Raw genomic sequence first — 26,299 nt, 5'->3', positions numbered from 1 at the left:
ACTTGTTTACACATTGAACAATGTGTAAACAAGATAGTCACTACTCGGTTTTTTTTTGCTCGTTCCTAAATATTCACACAATATATCCCCCGTTAAGTATATTTAGTTATAGGAACGAGCAAATGATGAGATTCAGGTTGTTGAGAACATGTCAATGCCTCCAATACACAAGAACGTCCAGTTTATTGTATTACTCTTACTTATATTACTACTTCACTTTTTAAAATAGCTGATTGCTTTGTTTCTGATTTTAACATTTAACATGTATTAATATTAGTCATTGTGTTTACTCAATCATATAATTCCCAGCCCATCCCCCTCCCCATCTATCTGTGAAACGCTCCTTTGTACCAGATGGAATCAAAGGTTTTTTAAATCCACAAAGGATGAATATTTTATATTTCGGTTTCATGTACATGGGCTTTTCTCAGAGTGGTAAGGGTACAAATATGGGCCAATGCGTGATCCTTCAGCATGAATACAATCTTTGAGGGAGGACATGACGTCCAAAGACAAATTCTACCATTGGGTAGCACCTTTCCTATGGTGCTAATTAGACCCATTCTCCTGGAGCTTTGGGAGATGAATTCGTTTCCTTTTGAAAATAGGTGATTTCAACCCATTACTCAAAACCTTTCAAACCTAGCTCCAGGGAAAATACTGGGATAACCTTTGAGGCAATGCTCGTTTTGTATACTATCCACACATGCAGAAAATTCCCGTATTGTACCCTCACACATGGCACAGCAAAGGGACGGTCCAGCTAATGGCATTATGCACACATAAATTGTTCTCTGTATTGAAACGTGATCGGATCACCTGAACCGCATTGGCACGTTGCGATAATCGGTTGCGGCTTCAAATCGTCCTCAGCTGAGTGTTGTGATTAGTTTGCTGGCTGTACATGATAGCGTCTCACGTCAGACAGCCCTGACCCTATCCCTGCCTCGCCCAGCAACGCTCATGGAACAGTGTTCCAGACACGTCACTTGGTCTTGAGGTGCAAGATTGGTGGCACAGATTTTCCAGGATCTCGATCCGATTGCATTCACACCAAAAAGGTGCACCAATGGCTGAACAGTGGTTAAAAGTGTTCAGTCCATCAGTCTTGACTAAGTAGTTATTTACGCTCTGTCGTACAGGGAATTCCAGGGGTCCAAGAAGAATTTAAATATTATGCGATTTTCAATTTGAGATAGTTGTTTTTAGGTGAGGTTCATCCTTTTGTTTAAGAATGTAGCCTTTACAGACACTAAGTACTGAAGACGAATGTGCTTACCGTTTGGATCCATCTGTTTTCAGATAAGATCGTTTTCTCAAATAATCTTTCAGATTTTTTAAAAAAAAATGTAGTCAAAGCTGCGTTTATCTGTGTATGTTTTCAGTCCAGATTTTGCTGCTGTTGTCTCTTAATGTAATTCATGTTTGGCACTGCTTGATTTCAATGGTCGGGCTATGAATATTGGATCTCTAAGATATTCACTGCTTCTTGTTATTGCCAAGTGCTTAGCTTGATCCATCTGTATGGTCTGGGTATACTGATCAGCCTATTGGGCTGAGTGTGTGGGTGGTTTCTGATTTGGAGGAAGAAAGTGATTTTGCAGTGGTTTGATAAGAGGGTCAGAGGTGTGACTGTGAGCAAGCTGGGTCCATGTCTTTGATCATGTATCTACAGTGCTGTTGCCAAGGGATGAACTGCAAGAGTATAATCCCAAAGAGTCCCCTCTAACATCCCCGTTAACTAGGGAAAGACACGGTTGTAAAATATATTTTCAAATTTCATTTTTTTTTTTGGTTTGAGTCTCTCTCTCTCTCTCTCGACAAGTTTTGAGTTTTAAATTCCATTCGGGATGGATGCTGAATGTATTGATTAGTCTGAAAGACATCCTGTCAGAGAGTTCTGTTATTATAGATGTTAGATGTTTTGGATGTACAGATACATTTTGCACTTAACAATGGATGATTTGCAAAATATGAATGCTTTTGAAAATATTTTGCATTTGCAAACCCAAATTCATGAAATACATTCGTAAGCCATTTTGTGTGCATTTAATTGTTTATGAACACTCTGCGTATAACCACTTCCCAGATAAGCTGCACTGAACACTGGTGATATGCATTTAAAGACAGTTATTACACATTTCACTGAGCCAGAGTGACTTTACTCTAAGCTTATGAAGCCAGTACTTATTATCAACTTCCTGGAGTCTTCTCCAACTTCCTGTGTTAAGATATTGGCGGGGAGGAACCTGCTCTAACTTCCTGTATTCAGTTAGTGGAGGAACATACTCCAACTTCCTGTGTTCAGTAGGGGAGGGGGAGAAGCCTACTCCAACTTCCTGTCTTCAGTAAGTGGAGGGGGAGGAGCCTGCTCTAACTTCCTGCCTTTATTAAGTGGAGTAACCTGCTCTAACTTTTTGGATTGAGTTAATGGAGGTGGGGGAGGAGCTGCTCTGACTTCCTGTATTCATTCAGAGGAGAAGGAGCTGTGATGCTTACGTGTTCCAGGTGAACATGAGCTTGGCTGGCGATGTCGTAGGTAACGTCGCGTACGTTCTGCTCCCGGCTTCCACGGATGAAGTCTTCCTGTGAGGCGCCATGCTGGCGACACACGCAAACACACACACATATTGGTCCAATGGATTACTTGTTTTTTTCACTCTTTTCCATACCTTTAATCAGATACTTGATGTGGATGTGTGATATTTAATTAGCATGTTTGAGTTCTGGACAGGGACACAGAGTTCTCAGCAGACAAACTTATGGATGGGTCATAGAGCAGAGGTAACTTAATGATGGCCTCATGTGTAATGCCAGATGAAATACAGGACAGTGGGGGCGTGATTCACTGTGTCCAATCAGGGATGGGTTTACTTTGTCTGACTGGCCGCCACACAGACAAAGTTTTAGGGGGGGAAAAAAATCTCTTAAAGTCTCTGGACCAAAGGAATAGAGCATGCTCTTCAATTGTATATAAGAGAAACTGTACTGAAGGCAAGTGTATGTAAACAAAAACGGAAAAAAAATAATTATAACAGGGCCATCTAGAGGCCAAAAGGAGCAACGCAGGTTGAGGAGGGGCATGAACTGTTCAGAGCTAGAAAGTATCAATATCTTACCGGATGCCTTTAGGACTAGTGAACTTTCTTGTATAAATTGACGTGCTTGCAACTTTAACTCAACTTTAAAACAATAACTCAAGCAGAACAAGTAAAATAAAAAAATAAAAACTCTTATCTAATAATAAACCAAACAACAATAACTTCCTGGATCTTAGGGAGGACAGTAGGGAGTTCAATAGTTACATCATTAATCTTAAACCACCCTACTTCCAACTAGAAGATGCCTCAACACTGTAATACTTCTCAGAATGTCACAGTGCAATGAGCAATTGAGTACTTCCACCTTGAGAACAGGGAACGGATTACATTGTTTATAATATATTAGCCTAAGAAGAGTAAGCCTAAGAAGGGTAATGAAGGTTTAGTTAGCAGCACACCGCAGTGATTTTGGTTTGTCGATGTTCCCTTTCAACACAAAAAGGCTTGTTGAACAAGGACCCAATATGTGCGAAACATTATCCAATGTGTAAACATTGAGAGCCAAAATAAAATAGTTTACTAAATGAGCTTTTGAGACTGAATTAATCATAGTTGATATCATTGTTTGAGTTCCTAGATGTTTTATTTTTTTTGGTTTAATGTAATACGAAGTAGACAGCAATAAGTGTGTGTTTGTTGTTGTTTCATCGACTCAAACCAAGCACATCCTCAGTTAAAGACACACCTTCCAAAGGCTAGCCCTGTTTTAAAGGAGATGCAAATCCGAGCCGCGCTGGGCTGCCATGTCGGGTCAAACCAAGTCAAGCCAGGCCAGTATAGTAGAATGGAAAAGGCCACTCATTGGTCACTCCTGCATTCTCGGACCTATCTTTTCACTCTGTGTGCTGGCCTCACATTCATCATGCATGCCCCTGGAGCCCATGTATCTGCCCCTTGATGAGAGGATAGGACTTACCAGCATGCAGACGTCCATGGGCAGATAGACCTTTCGCCTGCTGCTGTGGTAGGGTACGGCGCGCAGGCAGGTGACGATGCCCTGGGCCTTGCCGATGTGGCTCGCTGCATGGTCAGCATGAACGTTCTTCACACCTGGGAACACAAACCAACCACACACACACACACACACACACGTGAGGGGGTGCAACACAAGCCTATACAGTTGCCGATACAAGTAAGGCGCACATGCATCACAGACTCAACAGAGAACTATTGTAAACAAACGTTTCCCCTATAACCGTATGGTGCAATGGTGAATGTGACCTCCAATACATCAATCGACAATCAATACATTTTTGCTCCTTTCCTAGCTAAGCGACTTGGATGTGTGGCAGAGAACAGTCACAACATAAGATGATGGGCAGATTCACTGGTTGTGTCACCAGTAAATCCTCTGAGAATTGGACCCCGGTCTCTTGCGTGACAGGCCAAGACAATGTCCTTTCCACCCAAACATGAAGCTCCTCCGTTGCATACATTAGCTTTTCATACCGAGACTCTCCAACAGGAGGTAGAGCAGCGAGGACTGGGTGTTCTCCGAGTACGCCTCCAGCTCCTGGAGGTTCCTGTAGGCTCGGTCCTCCATGTCTTTCTCCTGTGGACACAGAAAGACACACAGCCTTCCTGAATGCTTCCCAAAGCAACACAACCTCCCTGAATGCTTCCTAAATCAACACAACTGTCCTGAATACTACTCAAAGCCATACAACCTTCCTGAATTGTTCCCAAAGCAAAACAACCGCCATGAATACTTCTCAAAGCATCAAAACCTCCCTGAATGCTTCCTATATCAACACAACCGTCCTGAATATTTCTGAATCAACACAACCTTGCTGAAAGCTTCCCAAAGCAACACACCCCCTACCCTGCCATAGTAAGTGCATCATTTCAAACATTAACCACTGGAAGACAAACAAATCATTCTCAGCATTTTTTAAAGAATGGCATTACACCGCGTTCACACTGTGCACGTCTGTCGATTGATGACGGGGGGCGTGTCTGACGCATGGGGGACGCGGTCTGATTGGATCCGTCACTGCCAGAAAAGTTTAACATTCCTCAACTTTTTGATGCAGGCAACGGAGACGACGGAGCGGATTGACCCACAATGCATTTCGAGAGTGCCTGATGCAAAGTCAATGAGATCCAGCACAGTGTGAACGCGGTGTTAGAGCTACCAATGAAACCGAATTACATGTCTAATCTACACAATCCTAGCAAAAAAACAAAAAGACAATCAACCAAAACAGAAAAACACGACAGAACAGACTATCCCAAAAACACAGCGACTAAAATCTGGTTAGGGTGAAAAAACTATGCAAGTTAATTGTTTCTTACCCTCTCTGTAATGATCCTCAGCAACCATCTCTTGGTCAGACCGTGTTGCTTCACCGCCTGCAGAACCACACACAGTATACAGTCTGATGAGTGCGGTTGATGCAACACAAATATCAAAAAAACATTTACTTTATTCAAAGGGCCTTCTTTTTACATAAAAAAGCCAACAGTAGTCCCATCTCCTAGAAGAGACACAATGTAATGCCAACCTTCCACAGCTCCGTGGAGACCGGCTGTAAGGGGGCGTCATCCCTGTAGATCTCCTCTATCGTCGCCTTCCAGAACTGCATGCGCATCAGACCAATCGTCTTCTGGGAAACAGAGTCTTTGACCTGTGTAGGGCAGAAGCATCAGCAAAGAGGTTGGCCACAATATCACATCTAACATGCATTGTTTATGAATGGCTTTATACATCGCTTTACGAAAATGTATATTCTAGACCAGACAGACTTCTTAAATCAATGATTATATTGTACGTACATTATTATTACTAGTTTTCAAACCTGCCTTATAATTACATGCATTACAACAGCATAGTTATGAGAGATCATTTAATTTATACTAATCGTCACTACTTTTAACAGCAGGAATGGTGCTGGTGGTACTTGTAGTGGTTATATTATATCAACCACTACAAGGCAAATATCAAGGCAAACACTGTCACCAGGTAGAGGCTGACAGCTATAACACCTGCCTGGGCCAGCTCCACGTTGAAGGCTCTCAGGGCCAGGGATGAACGCCGGGAGACCTCCGGGGACAGCAGAGAGCACACAAACCCGTCATAGTCTCGCTTCCTGAAGAACAAAACGAGTAGAATGATGTAACAGTTGCCTGGAAGTTGTCACGGTACAAATAAAGGTGTAGCAGCCTATATAGTATTTCTCGTTGGAGTCCCAAATTAAATTAGTCTCATACCGGTGGCTCTTTAACACATGGCGATTACACATTCATCCCACACACAAACACTCTCTCACACACACACCCAACCCTACACACTTGTATTTGAAAGGGCTACTGTTACTATTCTTACTATAACTAGTAACTGTGCTGATGTCTGAAATGTATTATAATTCATGCATAGACATATTAATAAATTGTAATATATGAATCATAATTCTAACGTCTACAGTTAAACTTACCTCACAAGATCGATGCAGTATGCCTCGTTGTGTTGTGAGTCTGTGTTTGAGTGGGATGAACCTCGCAGGGTCTGTATTTCAGCCGATCTCTGAATAGCGATTATATGTGGCGACAATGTCCCCGGGAGAGCGTGAAAAAGCCAACATTTACTAGCTAAAATGCCATGCCGTGCACCAACACTAAAAGCCATAGTCACAACATACCCTTCAACTCTCACCCTTACAGTGTGCTACATCACTAACCGTCCTCCCACCAAGCCCCATGGTTCCGCTTAGATATTGGTCACAACGGTGATAGACCGACCAAAAGAAAGACAGCAGTGGTTATTTTGCCATAGAAAGGGGGTTAAACGAGGTACAGATTATTTTCAGAGACATGTGTTTGGGGAATGACATCTAAGCGTACACAGAATTTGGCCTGCAGAGTCACGTGACCAGGTGCTCACATGACACTGTCGGGATGTTGCGAGAGCGTCTTCAGTGAGGAGCTGTGTGGTGGGCAGGCCCGCGCTGGTGTATTCTCTACTGTAGATCAACATATGGCAACAGTTTCAGCGAGATGTCTGTTGCTGCTGCTGCTGCTATGGATCGGGGTTTTGCATTCGGAGACCCAACACAACAGGTGAGATGAAGCTGGTGTCGGCTGATTTTAGGACGGAACTTTATTTTTTTGACATTAGGTTTACTGGTGCCTGTGTGTAACGTCATCTTCCGCATTACTGTTACCCTGCGCCATTTAGCTTTACTGTAGTAGACTATATACGGAAGAGCGCAGCGTTTCTTTATTAGATTTATTTGCACTTATTTTAAGTTCAGTTCAGTATTGTGTTTTTCATGCTTATCTACTGAAGAACCCCCCCCCCCACACACACACACACACACACACACACACACACACACACACACACACACACACACACACACACACACACATACACATACACTCACACATGAACGATATCTTGATAATTTGGGAAAACATTGCAACGTATTGACCCTGTTGAACCCTGGACCCTGTGGGCCATCAAGAATGTTTCCTAGATGGCCCTTAGTTTTGCTTATCTGATCCAATGCAACATGTCCTCTGAAGAACTCGCTGTAACATGAAGAAATGGCCACCAGGGGTTGATGTTGCCTTCAATTTGCATCCTCTCAACTCCTTCCTGAAACCACTCACCATTTGAGTGATTTGGAAATGACCAGTGGCTCTATGTTTATTATAATCTTTCAAATCGATGAAATCAGTAGCAGCTCAACTAGGCCCTCAGCCTTGATATTCTCGATTTTCATTTCATGTTTTTTACATGGCGTGTGCCTTTTAAATCCTTAGGATAAACATTATTATGTTATACCTGTGCATATTTGTGTGTGCTGTGCGCGCGGCGCATGTACAATATGACAGCATAAGCTGTGTAACAATTGTGTTTCCTTTCTTGAACATTCATGTGCACATTTTAGTAAGGTGGTTATTTTACACTGGTGCAAATGTGGGATCAACCATGGGTGCACCATGTCTCATTGAGGTGTTGTGAACGAGACAATCCTTGATTTTTATCCACTTCCAGGGTCTCCATGAACGATGACCTCCTCCTGCCGTACGCCAAGCGCCATGGCTCTGCCCACTCTCACCGGCATATCAGAGACTGCCAATCCGTCGTCCACGGCAACGTGACCTACGAGACCTGGCCCTCCAGCCAGCACGGGGGCGCGCCGCTGGCCGAGTCCTCCGTGTTCGTATCAGATGCTCGCGGCGCGACGCAATGGGCATACGGTCAGTTAGGTTTTGCAGGAACAGCGATTAATCCATAAATAAAGTTTGATTGATCGATTAATTGAGTGAAAGGTGTACAAGTAGGATTAAAATGGGGCAATAACAAGAAGATATATAAGTCAGGATCGCGTGAGTACTCAAACAAATATGTATTTGTACATATATAGATATATATATATATATATATATTATACTGTGTCCATCCCAAATTGTGTAGAAATAGACAATTTGCTTCTGAATTCAAAGTGTCGTTCTAAACAGTCAAACTCGTTGTCATCCTCACGTCTGCGTTTACATTCATTACTTTCTCAGGTCACATGACCACGGTCCACGACCCCCTGAGGACTTTGTCGGTCCTGGAGCCGGGGGGGCCGGGGGGCTGCGGGTTCAACCACCGGGCCAAGGTGGCGGAGACGGCGGAGGCAGCGGGGTGCCTGTTCTCCCAGAACGCGGGCTTCTTCAACACAAGCACGGGCCAGTGTCTGGGCAACATTGTGAGCGACGGCAGGCTGGTGCGGGACAGCAACGGTGTCCAGAACGCACAGTTCGGCATCCGCAAGGACGGGACTCTGGTGTTGGGGTAAGAGGGGGGGGGGGGGGGGGGGGGGGGGGGGGGGGCGGCCAGGGACCCAACGCACGGTCTGAGTTGGTAGCACATGACATTAGGGTCCTTGTAACAGTTCATGTTACAAGAGATTACTGTGTAAGAATAATTTTCTTACCACTCGTTTAACAATATTTCCCTATTACCCATACGGAATGACACTGTACTTTTACACATAGTGATTATTACACAGGTAATATTTGTTATAATAACAACAAATATTTGTTAAACAGGACACTGTAATGTCAGGGGTTTCTTTTAGTTGTAGGTTTTTAGGGCCCAGGAAATGACAGCGGTAAGGGTGTTTGACATCCAAAAGGTTCTGTGTTTGAAATTCCCATGACCACTAAGTCATTTAAATGAACGGTAAATAGTAAGCTGGGGCCCTAGAAGTCTTGCCTTTTTGGCAGCCAGGATAGTATAGCAGTCAGGGTTATTTGTCCCACGCCCATGTGCACAGTCTACCTGTGGGCTCCCTGAGCAGGAGGCCCTCAGTCCTACCTGTGCTCTCAGCCATCTGAGATGCAGGGAGGGAGAAAGGCTAGGTTGTTATCATCCTCTCCTTTGACCATTTTCATTTTGAAACACAACTGTCGACAGCAGGAGAAACCCAAGACTAGCAACATACGCTCTGTTAGGTGATAGCCATCACAATCCACCGGCTCCTTTGGGAAAAACAAGCCATTCACTGACTGTGAAGGGTAAGGTAGACATACACTGTCCCCATATGTCCTGTCATACTAGAGAGTTAATTCAGGTGGAAAGGTGGAAATAGTCAGGTTAGTTCCTGCCTTATCTGAGCCAAGCAATGCAAAGTTGAAAATGGTCAGGTTAGTTCCTGTTTCATCCGAGCTAAGCAATGCAAAGTGTTAAAACTGTCTGGGGTGAGGTAACAGCCGAGCTGGCCTGATGCCTCTGCTGGATAATGGATGTTGTGTGCAGCAGTCTAGATAAGAAGCAGGTGTGAGTTTTAGATTTAGAGTTCTAGTTGCTCTGTTCACACCAATATTATATCTTCCTTTATTAAAACTTTGAAAGGGTCTTACAATTTGTGTCTATTTTCATGGATCTTTTGGTGGATCCGTCATAACTTTAGCCACAATAACATTTGAAGATTGATAAACCATCAGGTTTATTACCTGTCTGGCCGCTCATTCACTTCTATTAGTTTCTGTCTTTGAGGAATGGTCAGAGGTGCAGCATTGCAGTTAGTTCCTTCCTCTTTCAATCCCGCCAGCCAGACCCATGAATGTTTCCACATTGTTCTTGTTTTTCATAATTTTCTATGTTGTTTTATGACTCGTTATGAGACAAAGTTGATCAGCTAGGTCGCAATGACCCACAATAGACTGTATGGAGAAGTACCCGTCTCAAAGGTTAACGTTTAAGATCATAAAGCGGTTATACATCTACACATGGTATTCACAGTCTAAGAAAGTGTTCTTCAGTATTCCCTTTCAATTATGTTGCTGTTTGTTTCATTTACAATCGACTATAACTCAAAAAATTATCTCATCAGTCGATGAACAGATGGACCTAATGTATAAAACGTACTTCACTGCAGAAATGGTATTTAATAATTAGTTCCAAGACACCTCTGATTCCTCTTCATCCTGTTTGAGGTATTTCACCGACAGCCATTTTCCCCCGTTGCGGATAATAACACTGTATCTCTCTGTTGTTGTCCTGCCTCCCCAGGTACCTGTCAGAAGAGGATGTCACGGACCAGGGGAACCCGTTCGTCCAGCTGGTCAGTGGCGTGGCGTGGCTGCTGAGGAAAGGCCAGGTGTACATCAACCAGAGTCTGCAGGCAGAGTGCGGCAACACCCAGGAGACAGGTACCAGGAACACAGACTTCATACCAGCACTACAGCATACCTTACAGGCTGCTAGACAGTGCAGGTACCGACCGTACAATACACAGACCTAGTCCCCTACCACACTGATATACTGTCGTTGGTATGTTGTCCTAGCAGAGGAAGCTATCCACGCGCACACACATGCATAGCGAGGGACTAGGAAAAGCTGAAGAAAGGATTTGGTAGCTTATGAGTGAACACGGAGTACAGACCTTAGATGAGAGGCTATGGTAAGATGGGTTTCCTCCTGCGTTTTCTCAGGTCAGCAAATCCTACTGAGATAAGTTAGAGATTTAGAAAGAAGCCTGGACAGAGAGATACAAGAGGGGTATTCCCATAAGACAGGTCGTACAAGCGATACATGTTCCTCCAAACCCTAAGCTGTTCTTCTCCGACAGGCTCGTTGAGCAACTTTGTGGATGTGGTGTCCGGCCGGACGGCCATTGGACACGATGCAGACGGCAAGGTGGTCCTGTTCCACGTGGACGGACAGACGGGCGTTAGAGGGTGAGCTGCTGACAAGGGCCAGCCTTGGTTCTCCATCAGCTGGAGGGGGGGGGGGTCTGACCTAAATCAGAGAGGTCAGGGGTCATTGCAGTGACCCTAACCATTGATGACTAGTCGTGAGTGAAAGTCTATTGTTGTGGCTGATGGTATCGTAGTAGCACTATCTATACACATGACAAAGGGTTGTCCCTGTTTCTTAGGGTCATTTGCAGGATCTTCAATACTCTAAATATAAATAAACCAGCAGAGGTTGTGAGTGTGATCAGCCATTCCTGGCGTAATACCTGATGTTGAAATAGGGTCAGTTTTAGTTGTTCCTTATTCCCTAAGAATTTATAGGAAATATCCTCCGCCAAACAAAGTGAGATGATACTACTGCAACTGTTGCGGTTGCCCACTTAATGGATTAGTGGGAGCAGTAATGGTGGTAGTATTTGTGGTAGCAGTAGTAGTGGTCTTGGACAGAAATAGGAAGCAGAGAACATCAGCAGTCGAATTGATGGATGGCGTCCAGCTAAATGGGAATTGGCACCAGATTCAATAAGCTTCTAGATGTATCTCCCTGACTCAATAGGACCTGTCTGCCCTGTCCCCCCTAAGACCCCCACCAATGACCCGCCCAGCGATCGATTCCCATTGATCCGGACTTCCACGCTTCCCGTTGTGGCAGACCATCAGGCGCTCTGGGATGGATGCATGTGTTTGTGTTAAAGATCTGTCTTTGGTTAGCACTACGTGGCCTGCGTGTCCTGACTTCCTGTCCTCTCCCCACACACCCAGCTGATCTGGGATCAATACCATGTCCAAGGAGGATCAATAGACGCCTCCCACAGGGAGCCTGCTCTCTGCCCTTCGGGGTGCAGGTGGAAGGGCCCGGGACCTTCATGGGTATCCTCTTGTTAGAGAGGGATAGTTGCTGGATTGGGTTAATGCATCGGCAAATGGCAGCTGCGTACGTATGTGGGAGCTGTTGTTTTGACTGAAGAGATGAGGACGATGAGGATGCACAAGTTAATAAAAACCTGATACCGAGAAATTGACATTTTAACCAACGGACGTTTAGAGACACAACGTTGCTCTGGACATCAAATGAACAGAAAAGGGTTTCAGCATGGAACCAAATGCTTTTTCCAATTTGGTTTAAATATACCAACTGGAGTTAAATATTTAACCATTGCTATTGGGTTTTCTTCTGTGTATGTATTATGCATCTATAAATCTGTTCTTTGCCTCTATTTAATAGCATGAGTTTGTGGGAGGTGGCAAATTTCCTCAAGAAAAATGGAGTTGTCAATGCAATCAATCTGGATGGAGGCGGGTCCGCTACCTTTGTGGTCAACAGCTCATTGGCTAGCTACCCTTCAGACCACTGGTAAGTAAGATGCTAAGCCAAGCATGGGCTTTTATTCCATTATTATGTTTACAAAGGATCGGCCGTCTCTTTTTTTCGGTACAATGGAAGACCTGACATTATAAGGGATTAAATGGGATATGAACCCAGATTTACTACTAAGTATTCTGTACATTTTAATTAGAATGCGGATTTAAATGTTATATTACTCTTTATCCTCACTGATCCTTCCTTCTCTTCTTTCATCTCCTTTTCTGTCCTTTCCTATCCCCTCACCTCTTCTCTCTGCCCACCCAACCCCCCCCCCCCCCACACACACACATGCTGTAGTGAGCCGGACGCCAGGTGGCGCTGTGCGCGGGCCGTCTCCACCATCCTGTGCGTCCACCCTCGCCACTGCCATCCCCGGGACTGCAGCGGGCACGGGGAGTGCTTGCAGGGGGTCTGCAGGTGCCTGGAGGGATGGCGGGGGGCCGGCTGTGAGGGTCTGGTGTGCCAGCCCCCAGCCTGCGGGGCTCACGGCGTCTGCACCAGCGGTGAGCGAAGCTCGGGGGAGGGGGCAGTGAAACTAGGTCGAACAGGGAAAAGGGTATTAGTGTTGGTGTGTATTGTTCCTCCACCACCCCTTTGGTTGGGTTGTACCATTTGGTAAAGGACGGGGGTTAAGGACCGTGGTTTTCTTGGACTCTGGGGCGTGACCCCCTCCCGAGGGAGTTACGGACATCCACTAAACACCTGGTTTCTTTGTGTCAGACAAGTTCTTGTTCTCACCTTGAACTTGACTATTTAGTTGTTTAGCAGGGGCTTTTATATAAAGCAACTTGGAGTGAGACAGACCTGTACACGGATATAGGTCATTTCTTTTGGGAAGGGTCAGGGGCATTTTTGCTCATGGATGCAAACAGGTTATGGCTGCTGACATTGGACCCCGAACACAGCACTTGGCGTTAGTGTTTGAGTATTTTACATTGATGAGTCAAAACAACACCGGGCAAGGTTTTTTGATGTATGGGATAAAAATGGATATGTTTTAATGTCTTGGATCATGCTTTTCAGGAGGATGTGTGTGTGACGCTGGTTGGAGTGGACACAACTGCAGTGAAGGTAAAATACATCAAGAAAGTCACACATTCAGTCCCATATATATTGTTGAGCAATATTGTGTGAGATTATATAGAGTATGTATATATTGATTGTGTCATATTTGAAGGAAACTTCAATACAAGAGTTCTCATGGTACACTGGTTGTCTTATAATAAGATGTTTCCTGAATGGAATAATATATATCAAAATAAGGGTTTGGAAGTACTCGAGATGAGGAACAAGCTCTAGTTCTCCTTAAATAACCAGATACTTAATAACACATACTTGCATTATTCCGGGGAATTATGACTTGCTATGAGCATTTGTGTGACACTACCCAGCCCTAACGGAGAACTCCATGATCTACTTATGTAAAACCTACAAAGTTTGAAGTTCAGAGGACACATACTCACCGTTTGATCAGGGATTAAATTGACTGCAGACATACAGTGCATATCTGTCCTCATCAACCCCCTTGAAGCTCCGGATAGCTGTACAACATCCACTCAAAGCCATGCGCTTACTGAAGGCTAGAAAAAGTTAGTTGCAGTAGCAGTTATACAACAGTTGTAGCTTTATGGTCATTCACAGCCCTGATAGTAAACAACAGGAAGGTATCTGGATCAAACACTCTCACTCTCACACACACACACACACACACACACACACACACACACACACACACACACACACACACACACACACACACACACACACACACACACACACACACACACACACACACACACACACACACACAGGCTGATCCAAGGAGATAGACACAGGATAGATGGTTGTAGTGTTGGGTTAAGCAGTGGAAAATTCCTAGCTGTTGAGCACATCAGGAAACGCACAAGTGGGTTCTTGCTGAAATAGACGAGAAATACAGAGCGAGTTGAGAGAGAGAGAGAGATAGATTATGCATGCTGGCAATGTAGAGCGGTGATTGTATGAATTACCTTGCAAGCATCAGGGAGTACAAATAAGTTATCCTAGCCAAATATGTATGTGTTTCATTGATTGGTCCTGTTTATACCTAAACTGTCCCATCGCTGGAACTTCCTGAGAGTCCCGTTGGATTGCAATCTCTATTTGTTTACCTAGTCTCTCTCTCTCTCTCTCTCTCTCTCTCTCTCTCTCTCTCTCTCTCTCTCTCTCTCTCTCTCTCTCTCTCTCTCTCTCTCTCAGAATGTATGCAAGGTTTCTATGGCGACAGCTGCAATCAAACGTGTGCCTGTGCCAATGGAGGTTCATGTGACCCCGTCCATGGACGCTGCACATGCCGCCCAGGTTTCCATAGTGACCTGTGTCAACAAGGTGCGCCTCTTCACAACACTCTTCACTCACCTTTTGTCTTTCCTTTGCTCTGTATTTCGGTTTCCTCTTTCTTTTCGTGTGCATTTTTTTCAGTTTTACTTTATTATTATCATTTACTTTATTTTACATCCTTTTCTTTTATTTTATTGGCATGAATCCATCCTTCTCTTTTTCTCCTCTCTTTATCCCTACCCCTCTCTTCTTTATTTATTACCCCTGATCATCTCTTCTATGTTTCTACTCTTGTTTGGCTGTCTTGTTTGCCAAAGGCAGTTCCTCATCTGCTTTAACAAACTGTCATGTGGTTTCTCACATGTCTTGATTACGCCGATAGGCTTACTATCGCTCAATCTGCTTTTCTTTCTTTCTCTCTCACTGTCTCTCTCTCTCTCTCTCTCTCTCTCTCTGGTTGTCTCTGTGTGTCTCCTCATCCTCTCTCTGTCTCCATGTCTCTCAGAGTGTCCCCTGGGTTTCCACGGTGCTTCCTGTTCTGAGGAGTGTCACTGTGAGGACAAGTGCCCCTGCGACCCGCAGACAGGAAGTTGTACCAACCCACTGCGGGAAGCAGTGAACCTAACCTTACAGAGAGGTATGTGTCTGACGCACGCGCACCCACACACTTTAAATGTGTTCACAATCATACTTTCCAAGTAAGATAATGCATGCATCCTTGTCTGATCAAATGTGCAATTGGCAGAAACTAACATAAGAAATATCATCTTCTGGTAGAAACAACAACGCACACATCCACAGCCAAAGAGTACCCCCATACAGATACTGTAGATATTTGTATATTATCAGTTCATATATTACCATGAACTGCCTGCTTGAGGTCTTGAACATTTCTGTAAAGCTTTCTTGACCTCGATAAGTTCTCTTTCTGGCCCTTTTTTGTCTTTTTGTAAAGACAAAAGCAGCGATTATTGTTACCATGGGGACCTGGCAGGGAACTCTGCCCTGCTCAGTGCAGTGGGTAGCAATGAAGTAGGCCTCTCCAGGCTCTCCAAACTGAAGTTTCTATGGAAACTTAACCGGCAGAATTACTTCCTGGTTACAGTCTGTGAATGTATTGTTATTGGAATGGTATTGTATTTTATTGTATTGTCATCATTGTTTTTAATAGAATATGTATACCACCCTTATAGGAGGTGACATATGAACTAAAACTGGTTATTAATAACAACTTTTTTATAGCACTGTTCGATAGAATGTTCCAAAGTGCTTTACTGAACTTAAAATACAGATCAAATAAGACACATAACAACAGTACACAATTCTAAGATAATAAGGCGGTATACAGTAAGTAAGTATGCAGCAATAAAATAATATTAATAATAAAATCTTGTAAAAATGAGTCAAAAGGAGCACAATAAAGCAGGGGACAGACTGGGCTAGACTGATCTGGCTGAAAACAAGTTGAGTGTTTAAGATAATATTGACATTCTCAAGGGGGTTGTTGTTTACCTGGCGTTGTCCTCCTCTCCACAGCTGGACACTGTTTAGCAAGAAAGATGTTTACCACCTGGAGACAGGAGGAGGCCACCGAGATTCAGCCGTACCTGACAGAGTGAGTGTCCCTACCGATCCCAGTCGTCACAGTCAGATAGGTCTCCTTCAGGAGACATGATGGTGTTACACACAGCCGATATAACCACCGGACCGTAAGAAGGGTGTTACGGTACGATACACTGCATTCATTCCCAAGGGGGGGAACAGGGTGGGTCAGTTAGCAAAGTTAGTCACAGTACAATGAGGAGACCGATCAAGCACAGACCTGTGGTTGGTTCTGCACCAGTGAGGCAGCGATGGAGTGATCAGTCGCAGGTCAATGGATTTCAAATCAAATTTGTCATCATACGGATTAAGCATTTGGGGGGTTTAAACTTTCTATGTATTGTAATCCTGTATTTTTTTTATTGAAACTTCACCAATAAGAAATCTGATTAGAAGTGTTGACATAACCTCTGGCCTCCCTGCTCTTTATAAACTGCTCTTTGGGAGCTAAGCAGGCTGCTCGTGTTCTTCCCCACTGATGGAGACTAAATCCAGTGCACTGATAATCCCATGTCCCCCCGCCCACCCAGCCGCTGAAGCGGTGCGTTCAGTGCTCACTCTGAGCCGCGTGGAGCTGACGCAGAGAGCGCCAGGCCGCCGCCCCGCCAAGGCCCACGTCTTCATTAGCATCCATAACCCATTCATATGCAAGTTAGAGATTGTTCGCCGTCGCCATGGTTGCCTGCGTGAAGGGCTCTCGGCTCACAGATGGAGAGTAGACCCCCACACCCCCGCTCCACTCCGCTCTGTTCCCTTTCTTTCTCTCTCTCTTTCGTTCCACTTCTTTTCCCTCTCTCTCCGTGTTCTCTTTGTAAAGGAGTTGGTTGATTAGGACAGTAAGATATACGGTTGGGGGGGGGGGGGGGGGGGGGTGGTTTACTTGCAATAATCACAGGGTGCTATAAACGATGGCAACATTCTGCTATGAAACACGGCCACAATCAATGCCTCGCTCTCGCATTCAGCCGAGGTTATGGCCCATGTTTATTCAGCCCGTTGTTGGAACACGATAGTCGACCTTTGGCAGACAATAACACTTAAACACAATAAAAAACGAAAATAGGGTTTAGCTTTCTAAACTCGGGAGTGGATCTTTGAATAACAAAAAGGACCAAACAGACTATCATCTCAAACAGAGATGGTAGTCTTGACTGGCAAGACTATCATCTACTTAGATTTTGTAAATCCATGAATGTGGTTGTATTGTATACATCAGCATTTCAATGTTTGGAGTTCTTATGCGCTAGTACTCCATGATTGTAGTCCATTGCCGTGTTTCAGTATTCCATGATTGTAGTTCTGTACAATGTCCCAGTATACATTGGTTATAGTTCTGTACCATGTTCCAGTATTCATTGGTAGTTCTGTACCATGTACCAGTATTCATTGGTTGTTGTTCTGTATCATTTACCAGTATTCATTGGATGTAGCTCTGTACCATTAACCAGTGTTCATTAATTGTAGCTCTGTACCATGTCCCAGTATTCATTGATTATTGTTCTGTACCATGTCCCAGTATTCATTGATTATTGTTCTGTACCATGTCCCAGTATTCATTGATTATTGTTCTGTACCATGTCCCAGTATTCATTGATTGTTGTTCTTTGCATCTAATCAAACTAAAGAGCCTGCTCTCTCTCCCCAGGCAAACGTGGCTGATCATCGCCATAGGCCTGTCTTCTCTGCTATTGGCTAGCCTGGTGGGTCACCTGAGGCGTGCGTTTCCGGCCTCCGCAGGGCACCGACGCATCTCAGATCGCCGTGACTACTCCTACGTCCCCCTGACTGACATAAACAGCAGCGTCGCGGCCGGCAAAGTGTCACAACCCAGAAAGGCAGGAGTGGAACCGGACGATTCGGACTCCCAAGATGAGATATGGTCTCCTCGTAGCGGTGGATCCTGAGTTTGGGGTGAACAGCCACTCTTCGGGAACCACAGACAAACAAACATGGCTGCTTCACTGTTAAAGCAGCAGACTTTAACTCCAAAGTCACTGTACTATACAGTTTTCTATCATCCAGGATAGAAAGTGGGATGTGCACAATGTTTGAAACAGAATAATATATATTTTTCTAAAAATCTCATTCAGACAGCCTCATTTTTTGGATTGGCAGTTCAAAAGTATCCTCTATCAACACCATCAGAACACACGGCGTCCAAAAATACTGTACTCAAACACGAGCACAGAGTGTCCTGACAAAATAGTATTCCAGTCTCTCAGACACACGAAGTACCTTCGTAACGTCTTACCATTTTAAATTCCCCTCCTATGTTCCTTCAACATTGAACTCCCTAGGTCGTGGTTGTGAGGGCATCAAACATCCCCGGTTCTCTGAATGATGCAGGATGCGTGTAGAACTGATTCTCCGCTGAACACGGAGCAGGGTGAGGGGGGCACTGAAAAGCACCTTTCTTCTCCCTCTGAACACCGGGGTGACAGCGGTCTCGCTCCACGGTACTGCCTGGTGGGTCCTCTGTGATGTTCTCCTCCAGAGCGTTGGACAGCTGATCTGTGCTCAGGTCGTTGTTTACTTCTGTGAGATGAAGCTTGCCCCAACAAAGACCACAAGTCCCCACTCGCTTGTCTACGACTTGTGACCACACTGGCAGGGTGGAGATTGTTGTCTGCTTGCTGCTATGTCGGTGGACGACTAGTGCACTTTACACCCTTACTGCCGAAGAAGAAGGAAGAACAATGTGCTGGGATCGATCTCTCTTGTGGATGGAGTTTTTTATTTTGATATGAAAGAACTGTGTCTGTATTGAGACGCATCACTGTACACAGAGTTGCCAGCTTTTTGTATGAAGGATCAAGGATAATGCTCTCTGTGCCTTGTAAGAAGGTTATTCTCACAGCGCTAGGACAATGTATGGTTTTGAAGTATAGACAGTACAAATACCATCTTAATACAGGCTCAATCATCTTACCTGGGTCTTACCTCGTACATTTTTGTGTTAAACCACAGAGAAAGATGCAATTATTACAATCAGGAAGATTAAGAAGGGAAAATTATTATCCAAATTATGAAGAACTCTGAATGTAATGTTTATTAAGGTTGAAGCTTTTAGTATTGCAGACATTTAAATGCCTCTCAACGTGATTAAACGGATCAGATGAATGGACATATGCGTGATGAACCAGCAGTTACCTTTGTGTACTCTCTACCAGGGTAATTGCCAGTTATAGGGTTTGCGCTAATCCAAATTACACTTATTATAAGGTTGTCTTTCATATCAACGGTTGATGCTTTCTACAATTAGAAAAACCGAAACACATTTTTATGTACTTTTACAAAACAATGTATTAATTATACATCTTCCGAATATCAGAGAAAGGCTGTCTACTCCCCCTGGAGACACGTAACTGGGCCAGCAACTACTCTCATGTTGCCTGGCGGGCCTCCATATTGTCTGTCTAGTTTCTGATGACTAGACTCACGAAAACCATACAATACCTGTGTCTCCACTGGCTACATTATTAAACACCATCTCTGTGGACTGCTTTTCCCTTTTCAACATTGATCCGATGATGATTCATCAACAGCCTAGTTTTTATTACGTCCCTCTCACCAGCCTGATATCAGCTTTCTGAATCTAGGTGTTCACCAACTGCTGGGACGAACCACTTTACCCGCTGGGACAAACCACCGTGTGTTATGAAAGACAAGGACCAGGTTACATGGGTCATTATGTGTGGCTTCCTTTGTCCACGCTAGACCTGGTAGAACAGCAGAGTTCTGGTGTTATGTGTGTTAGGCGTTCACCTTCCTGAACTTGTAACCACGAGACAAAGCATTTTTTTGTCTTGGGATATCCTGGGTGGTGTATGGTATTTTTTAGGTCTTTGAGGACTACGATGCAAGACAGAACGACTTAGAAACTTTTATTATGGTTCCTAACCGTTCAAAACCGGTTTCTGTTTTCAGCATTCTCAGCAGTATTTAAATATACACATGTAAATATAAGCTGGGTCAGCAGCAGCGTAGTCTAACGCCCGCACGGAACGGCCGTTGTTTACAACATGCAGCGCTCAGCTGTGCTTCTGCAATCATCTGTGACCGCCTGGTCTCGTTTCCTCTTAGGTCTAGGAGGGCTATCCTTACTGCAGCATGTTGGGAGGGTTTAAGAACAAAAGTGGTTGATTAAAGTAAACTTGGAACCTGACTGAAGCTTTTAGTGCTGCTGTTAGTGGCTCCCCTAACAGTCACTTGATGAACGGGAAATATGCATGACATCAGGGCCCGGTTATAGTTTAATAACAGACTACTTTTGGCTGTGGTTGTTCAAAGACCCAGTTGAAAAACCGATTGACCTAATAAAATAAATGTGTTGGCCTCCTTTGCTACAAATTCAACCACATGCCAATTGTCTTGTACTGTCAAAGTTATCTTGGTCTCTTCCTCATCTGGGGGGAGGGGAGTGTTCATCCCTCTAGGTTTAGCTCTGTGGTACATTCCTACCCACCAGCATATTTCTGAGCCGTTGACCCCTGACCTCTGCAGCCATAAAATGGAATAATGCTCTGCCTACACTGCACTCTGTGAACAGAATATGTGAACTGCTATTCTGTTTAGTTCTAGAAAGATTGTTTATTTTACCATTAAACATTTTTACTGAGTTTTCGGTCTTCTGTCTTGTTATGCATGATAGATTACTCGATGATGATGCATTTTTTTGTTCCACTTATTATTCTGTCTAGAGTGGGGAGATTGTCAAGATGCTTTAAGATCCCTTAACAGACAGGTTGAGAAGTTTCAGAAGCATGAGCAAGTGCTAAAGCTAGAGCTAGTGGAACTAGACAGTGCAGATAAGGTATAGGAATTAAATATGCTCTCTGTGTGCCCAAAGCAAATTTCTCTCGTGAGAGAGACAATAAAATACTTACTTTCTTACGTTATAACAACAGTAAGATACATTCTACTACTGAAAGCACACAGTTGATGGGAGGTTTGCAAGAGACGGTCTGAATAAGCTTTGTGTGTTTGTATGTTCTTTGATGACTCAGTATCAGAAAGAATTCCCTTAAAGACAGCCTGTAAGGAATGTGTCCGACCATGTTGGATGTGTTGGATATGCGGGTGTGTGTCAGCGCTGCTGTGTACCACAGTGAAGTGAATGCTCAACATTAGCTTGTAGGAGCCACTGGTGACCCAGTTCCACCGCTCACACCTCCACCATCACACCAGCCTCCAGACGCTCCTCCTCTGCGTTTGTCCATGATGTCTCGAGTCCGATGTATCATCTTTGGTGCGAAGTGAGCGTGCCTGCCTCACTCCTCTGGTGCATTCCCACTATTAGACTTGTTGGTGTGGAAAAGCAGTGCCCATGTCTTATTGCTACGGTCCAGATTTCAGTTTGGTCCTTCAGGAAACCCTTTCATCCGGGGTGATTTCTAAATACATGTCATGAAGCAGCAGGTCGAGCTCAGGGGCATCTTGCTCAAGGATGTCTCCAGGGAGTTTTTGGACACTGGGGTAGCAGTCACATTTCAACTGGAAGTCAAACGCTCTAGCCACTGAATGATCCTGCCCTTATTATTTTAACATTACAGTCCTTTAGAATAGGCGTGTCAAATTGAATAAGTACGGATTGCCTTCATCTGGCTACAATATGAACACCCTTAAATTAAAATATATATTTTTTATACATCGCCTGAAAATGATGCTGTTAGTCAGGCAACATTTTTCTTCATACAAAAAACGTTTTTTCTGGGTCTTCTTCATTTAGGTTGATTTAGTAATGTATTTCTGTGGACCCTCAAATGGGTGCCATCTTAGGGAACCGCTCAGAACGCTCACTAATCCTGTTTCCATCTGTTGATAATAATAAGGTATTCTAAGGCAAGCACTCAATATGATTGTACACGGTTGACTTGATTATACCAATAGGTTTCTCTCTCTCTCCCTCTCTCTCTCTCTCTCTCTCTCTCTCTCTCTCTCTCTCTCTGTCATTTCAACACAAAAATTGCTTTTGTCATATGCAGATTAGCAACAAACAACACCAGAGTTATGACTGGTAGTATGTTCTGAGCCAGAAAACAGACGCCCATGCCAGGAAGTCACCTTTACTGAGTTATATCCTTGAATGAAGCCCTTACGGGTATCGGAAACCATTAGGAATGTGTGTTCGCTGGTTGCTCCCTAGAGCACCTCCTCTTTAAGTTAATGTCCCCCTCCCCCCAGAAATGTTTTTCTGTACATAATTCTAAGTTTTTTGCCGTGACGCATCAGAATCTTAAGGGAGTTTCCTGTGTTAAATGATCCTGGGGCTGTCCCGTCAAACCAGGAGGGCTGGATTCCCTCCCAACCCCAAACACAGGGTGTGTCTCTCAGTTTCAGTTGGTCATCCACAATTATAAATATTTTTATTATAAATGCAGTAAGATGTTTAATCACTTTTTAAAATGCTACACACAATACTCACTTGATTCAATGTGGTTATTATAGACAATATCCCTTGGATTGTTAATAACTAGTTTCATTTTAGGGGTAATTTCACAAATAAGTTTAAGTTTGTTAGGCATTTACTAGCAGTTTGAGTTGAGTGCAACTTTATAAATACAAGGAGGTCAACCATGGAAGACTCAAGAGTATCACTGCGTCACAACCAAGGACCAGCGGCTTCCTAGAGTCTGGCCCGCCCCCCTGCTGTCCTCTGCCCAGCTGATGCAACCTAGGAAGAGTATGTCACTCTCCCTCACTTGAGCGATTTCCTCTAGAATAACATGTTCAACAAAACGTTTTTGACAAAGATGTTGCACATAAAAGAAGCACTAAGCTATTTCTTAAGCACCATTATTGTTTTTTATGCTTTTATTTGTATGTCAACAACTCTCTGTATGGAAATTATTGCATTCCACTTGCAACTGTAAGGACTGTAAGCACACACACCACAGATTATCAGGGCAAGACACAGGGTCAGGAAGGTTATGATAACAACAACAAAATGGCTACATTGCTATAAAGATGGAGGACATGTCTCCTTAGCGGGATCTGTTTGTTCTCACACTGAAACCACACAGTTGAAGTAGGAAATTGAACAAGGCACAGGTAGAGATTTTCAGCGTTAAAGAATAGAAAGGGGTTGTGACACATTTGAGATGTTTAAGACCATGTTATTGTTCAACCTATTTGTTTTAGTGATTAAATTGTGACTCAAAATAACTAGGTGTAATTTGACCAATCTCTTTGCCTCCCGTTGTATTGACTTACACTTTGCCCACTTGTGATTCGTCAAGCAGGCTTAGCTGCGATTGGTTTGAATGGATAAGGCCATTCGAATCCAAGTCCAATATAATCACGCCATAATTCTGCTATTTTACAGCAGAGTTCCAAGTCCCAGTGTCAACGGGTTTCCTGAAACGTATTTTGTCACTGTGAAAATGTCACTGGCCGTTTTGTCCTCTGACCTCTGAGGAAAGAGTAGCTTTCCCTGCAGACCAGTCGACGAGTATCTTGTTGTGCTCAGCCCAAACAAAGTCCACCAACATCTTTCCAATTTTTTAACAAGTGTGTATTCAGATGGTTTCTTAAGCGGAGATTTACTGCAAGATGAAATAGCTAGTGTGCTGCAAAAAAGTTAAATAAGATGTTTGTTGCATAATAGTACACACACAGTGTTATCTGCAGGAACTAAAAATACCTTCCACCATGGTCTATGTTAGTCTTTAAACTATTTTAAACCACTATACACAGAAGTAGTTTTCACAATGTTGTTCACAATGACGCAATTCACATGAATTGACCACTTGGAACTGTAGATGCCTGTTTCTGTGGCCTTTGATAACAGAGAGGAATGTTAATCAACACGGAGGTCAGAGAGGAACTACCAAATGTTCTCTTGGTCGGCGGGGAGGCCAAGTGCAGCCATCAAGGGCTTTGGGCATTTCAATGGGATTGGATTTCTCTTGCACTACAGATGTTTTTAATGGGATTTAAGATGAGATGTCTGCTGTGAGATAAGTGTCCTGATGGAAGGAATGCATCAGATTGGTTGTATTAGTAGCCCTGCATGCTGTGGTGGGTATAACATCCCTGTGGCTCCGTCTGAGTACACAAAACTGCCCATGTTTTCCCAGCACGCTAAACACATTCTCAGGAACTTTGACACCGGCTTCCTTTGTTGTGTTTTCTGTGTTTTTGCACAGTCCACTGGCTCCGCCCACTCACTGCACCGTTTAAACATTTTTAAATACATTTTTGGAACATATTTGTTGAATTACAATGAGATAATGCTTAGGAGATATAGCAGCAGAGACTATATATATTTCATTAAGGATTGAACAACGGAAAAACAATGTGTATCTAGTTTCACTTGGTAAGGAACCAAATATGTTTTATCTATTAAAGTTATACTTGCATTTAAAGGGTATTATATATGTTTCAAAAGACCACCTTTTAGAAGTGAAAGCGTATCTGCGCTGATGCATAGTAGGTCAATGTGTGTGGTTTGAAAAACAACTATGTAGACAAAAAGGCAGACATGATGGTTGTACATTTACTTCTGAGGACAAAAACATTCTGTCCCTGTTCAAAATATTACAAATAGTTTTGATTGTAATTTACATAAAATGAAAATTTGGTTTAGAAACAGTTAACAGTTAATATTGTTTACACACTGGCCTAAGCGACTAAAAACCCAAAGGAGTGTGTTCCCATGGGCTTATCTGGAGCGGACGGTGTTGTGCAAGCCCAAACCTCAGCAAATATTAGCTCGATTATGTAAGGCAGAAAAGTTGCACACGGAAAGGGAACGTTAATGTTTTGAGACTCATAAATGACAAATGGCAAAAACAAAAGCAGATAAGACACCTTGTCCCTACAGAGGCACAATGTCAAACAATATGTTGGTTGATTGTTAGGTGGCAGTGTGTAGGATTGGGTGGCAGCTATGTTGAGGCTGCAGATTGCAACCAACTCCCCCCCCCTCCCTCCCTCAAGTGATGGAGGTGAAGCTAGGGTGGTGTGTACTGGACTGTAAGGTTCCATTAGGTCTCTACAACAGCATTGAGTAGCCAACTGTCAAGGGATGAGGGTCCCTGATAGATTTCTAAATTATATTTAGTTATAGTCTGTAAAACTAAGGTCATAGCTTACAAGTAAAATCACAATTATGATAGTTGATTGCTCAATATTGTGATAGCGTTTAACAGAACAAAACCATTGGAATAGAGCAGACAGAACAGGGCTATTGTAGCAACATGCCGTGCACCATGCAATAGGACCCGCTATCAATGTAGATATAAAGGGCCCATTCTAAGGCAGGAATACTTGTTATTTTTTCATATGGTATTTCTTATATGGGATTATACACTGATTAAGACATTCTTATATATGTTATATTATATTTCAAACAAGCTTGTTCCGCTAGACGCGACCGCAATTCTAAACACTAATACACCTTTAATTTGCTGCTGTTATTATTAGGGTCTCTTTTAATCTTCACCTGTTTCTTTTCATTTTTTTCTTTCTTTAGTCCAGCGGGGCGTAGAAGGTGATTTATGGGATATGAAAACAACATTGAGGTGAGGTGGATGTGACGCAACAACCGCCATGGGAGAGCAATAACATCTTATCACTGCCCGGAGGTCAGGACATTACAGGTGCGGTATGTTGTTGAATGGAAATTTGTTGTTTGTTTTCTCCGTATTCACTGTGTGCTTTTCCAATGTGTGTGATACAACAGATTGTATGATTCACACTTGGTGGTTTTACCACT

The 26,299-nt window shown here is 43.5% G+C and overlaps 2 protein-coding genes across 4 annotated transcripts in view; one reads left to right on the top strand and one right to left on the bottom strand.

The window, feature by feature from the left end:
• Positions 1-6,914, bottom strand: part of ndufaf6 (NADH:ubiquinone oxidoreductase complex assembly factor 6) — a 12,828-nt gene extending 5,914 nt beyond the window's left edge. For all 3 annotated transcript variants that reach the window (XR_009527953.1, XM_060064229.1, XM_060064228.1), the window contains exons 1-7: positions 6,536-6,914; positions 6,091-6,190; positions 5,606-5,728; positions 5,397-5,453; positions 4,551-4,653; positions 4,018-4,151; positions 2,500-2,601 (exon numbers count right to left, since the gene is read on the bottom strand). Coding sequence is in view for 2 of the 3 variants with exons in the window: in XM_060064229.1 (XP_059920212.1) it covers positions 2,500-2,601; positions 4,018-4,151; positions 4,551-4,653; positions 5,397-5,453; positions 5,606-5,728; positions 6,091-6,190; positions 6,536-6,726 (810 nt within the window). In the remaining variant the exon portion in view is untranslated. The remainder of the gene's footprint in view (positions 1-2,499; positions 2,602-4,017; positions 4,152-4,550; positions 4,654-5,396; positions 5,454-5,605; positions 5,729-6,090; positions 6,191-6,535) is intronic.
• Positions 6,915-6,981: 67 nt separating this feature from the next.
• On the top strand, positions 6,982-21,204 carry nagpa (N-acetylglucosamine-1-phosphodiester alpha-N-acetylglucosaminidase). Its single transcript, XM_060064225.1, has 13 exons — positions 6,982-7,157; positions 8,101-8,306; positions 8,619-8,886; positions 10,609-10,748; positions 11,168-11,276; positions 12,520-12,648; positions 12,958-13,163; positions 13,684-13,731; positions 14,899-15,027; positions 15,485-15,616; positions 16,516-16,594; positions 18,227-18,703; positions 19,439-21,204. Exons 1-12 carry the CDS (start codon positions 6,982-6,984, stop codon positions 18,483-18,485), a joined length of 1,881 nt encoding a protein of 626 aa, XP_059920208.1. The 3' UTR covers positions 18,486-18,703; positions 19,439-21,204.
• Positions 21,205-26,299: the final 5,095 nt, after the last annotated feature.

This window comes from Gadus macrocephalus, chromosome 11, assembly GCF_031168955.1.
Source record: "Gadus macrocephalus chromosome 11, ASM3116895v1".
Lineage (NCBI taxonomy): Eukaryota > Metazoa > Chordata > Actinopteri > Gadiformes > Gadidae > Gadus > Gadus macrocephalus.
The sequence above is the reverse complement of the archived record's forward strand: the minus strand, read 5'-3'. Positions and strand labels throughout refer to the sequence as shown.